General features: G+C 50.0%; 1 protein-coding gene across 2 annotated transcripts in view; it reads right to left on the reverse strand.

The window, feature by feature from the left end:
* The window catches only part of pde8a (phosphodiesterase 8A), a 114,629-nt gene that overhangs the window by 1,343 nt on the left and 110,786 nt on the right, over positions 1-2,500 (reverse strand). For both annotated transcript variants that reach the window (XM_081372646.1, XM_081372645.1), the window contains exon 22: positions 1-339. This exon is cut by the window's left edge and continues 1,343 nt beyond it. In XM_081372646.1, coding sequence (XP_081228772.1) covers positions 236-339 — 104 coding nt within the window. In that variant the 3' untranslated portion in view covers positions 1-235. The remainder of the gene's footprint in view (positions 340-2,500) is intronic.

The raw sequence follows: 2,500 nt of genomic DNA on the forward strand, positions 1-2,500 counted from the left end.
TAGCGTATAAAATAAGGCAGCAGTCTCGTCAGTGGATCGACATCGGAGGGAAACGCTGGAGAGTTCAGTAGAACAAACGCCTCAGTCTAGAACATCCTCAGTCCTGATCGCTTCGGCGTCTGGGTCGCTTCTCGTTGTCAGGGTGTTTATTAGCGAACATGATTCTCATCATTAGTTATTAATGATAAACGGGAGGAAAGTCACGAGCCAGAGGAAGCACGTCTCGACCAATCCGTCACTCCGGCGGCCTCAGGCTCCGCAGCTTCTGCTCATCCAAACCCTTCCAGTACTTGAAGTTGTTGTCCAGATGCTGCATTAGATTGGGCAGATCGGCAAACGCTGGAAACAGAGAAACACACATCAGTTCACTTCATATCAACATTCACACACACTAATACATCAATCAAATATATATATGGAGGAGTGGTGGAGGAAGTGGAGTAGTGGAGGAAGTGGAGTAGTGGAGGAAGTGTAGGAAGTTGAGTAGTGGAGGAAGTGGAGTAGTGGAGGAAGTGGAGTAATGGAGGGGTGGAGGAAGTGGAGTAGTGGAGGAAGTGGAGTAGTGGAGGGAGTGGAGGAAGTGGAGGAAGTTGAGTAGTGGAGGAAGTGGAGTAATGGAGTAGTGGAGGAAGTGGAGTAGTGGAGGAAGTTGAGGAGTGGAGGAAGTTGAGTAGTGGAGGAAGTGGAGTAGTGGAGGGAGTGGAGAAGTGGAGTAATGGAGGGGTGGAGGAAGTGGAGTAGTGGAGGAAGTGGAGTAGTGGAGGGAGTGGAGTAGTGGAGGAAGTTGAGTAGTTGAGTAGTGGAGGAAGTGGAGTAATGGAGTAGTGGAGGAAGTGGAGTAGTGGAGGAAGTTGAGTAGTGGAGGAGTGGAGTAGTGGAGGAAGCTGAGTAGTGGAGGAAGTGGAGTAATGGAGTAGTGGAGGAAGTGGAGTAGTGGAGGAAGTGGAGTAGTGGAGGAAGTGGAGTAGTGGAGGAAGTTGAGTAGTGGAGGAGTGGAGGAAGTGGAGTAGTGTAGGAAGTGGAGGAAGTGGAGTAGTTGAGGAAGTGGAGGAAGTTGAGTAGTGTAGGAAGTTGAGTAGTGTAGGAAGTTGAGTAGTGGAGGAAGTGGAGTAGTGTAGGAAGTGGAGGAAGTTGAGTAGTGGAGGAAGTGGAGTAGTTGAGGAAGTGGAGGAAGTTGAGTAGTGTAGGAAGTTGAGTAGTGTAGGAAGTTGAGTAGTGGAATAATTGAGTAGTGGAGGAAGTTGAGTAGTGGAGGAAGTGGAGTAGTGGAGGAAGTTGAGTGGAGGAAGTTGAGTAGTGGAGGAAGTGGAGTAGTGGGGGAAGTGGAGTAGTTGAGGAAGTGGAGGAAGTTGAGTAGTTGAGTAGTGTAGGAAGTGGAGTAATGGAGTAGTGGAGGAAGTTGAGTAATGGAGGAAGTGGAGTAGTTGAGGAAGTGGAGTAGTGGAGGAAGTGGAGTAATGGAGTAGTGGAGTAGTGGAGGAAGTGGAGGAGTGGAGGAAGTGAGTAGTGGGGGAAGTGGAGTAGTTGAGGAAGTGGAGGAAGTTGAGTAGTGTAGGAAGTGGAGTAATGGAGTAGTGGAGGAAGTTGAGTAATGGAGGAAGTGGAGTAGTTGAGGAAGTTGAGTAGTGGAGGAAGTGGAGTAATGGAGTAGTGGAGGAAGTGGAGTAGTGGAGGAAGTGGAGGAGTGGAGTAGTGGAGGAAGTTGAGTAGAGAGTAGTGGAGGAAGTTTAGTAGTGGAGGAAGTGTAGTAGTGGAGGAAGTTGAGTAGTGGAGGAAGTTGAGTAGTGGAGGAAGTTGAGTAGTGGAGGAAGTGGAGTAATGGAGTAGTGGAGGAAGTGGAGGAAGTGGAGTAGTGGAGGAAGTGGAGTAGTGGAGGTAGTGGAGGAGTGGAGGAAGTGGAGTAGTGGAGGAAGTTGAGTAGTGGAGGAAGGGGAGTAGTGGAGGGAGTGGAGTAGTGGAGGAAGTGGAGTAGTGGAGGAAGTTGAGTAGTGGAGTAGTGGAGGAAGTGGAGTAGTGGAGCAAGTGGAGTAGTGGAGGAAGTGGAGTAGTGGAGGAAGTTGAGTAGTGGAGGAGTGGAGGAAGTGGAGTAGTGGAGGAAGTGGAGTAGTGGAGGAAGTTGAGTAGTGGAGGAGTGGAGGAAGTGGAGTAGTGGAGGAAGTTGAGTAGTGGAGGAGTCGAGGAAGTGGAGGAAGTTGAGTAGTGGAGGAAGTGGAGTAGTGGAGGAAGGGGAGTAGTGGAGGGAGTGGAGTAGTGGAGGAAGTGGAGTAGTGGAGGAAGTTGAGTAGTGGAGGAGTGGAGGAAGTTGAGTAGTGGAGGAAGTGGAGTAGTGGAGGGAGTGGAGAAGTGGAGTAATGGAGGGGTGGAGGAAGTGGAGTAGTGGAGGAAGTGGAGTAGTGGAGGAAGTGGAGTAGTGGAGGGAGTGGAGTAGTGGAGGAAGTTGAGTAGTTGAGTAGTGGAGGAAGTGGAGTAATGGAGTAGTGGAGGAAGTGGAGTAGTGGAG

Source organism: Scardinius erythrophthalmus, assembly GCF_964197995.2.
Source record: "Scardinius erythrophthalmus genome assembly, chromosome: 8".
In the NCBI taxonomy this organism is placed as follows: Eukaryota; Metazoa; Chordata; class Actinopteri; order Cypriniformes; family Leuciscidae; genus Scardinius; species Scardinius erythrophthalmus.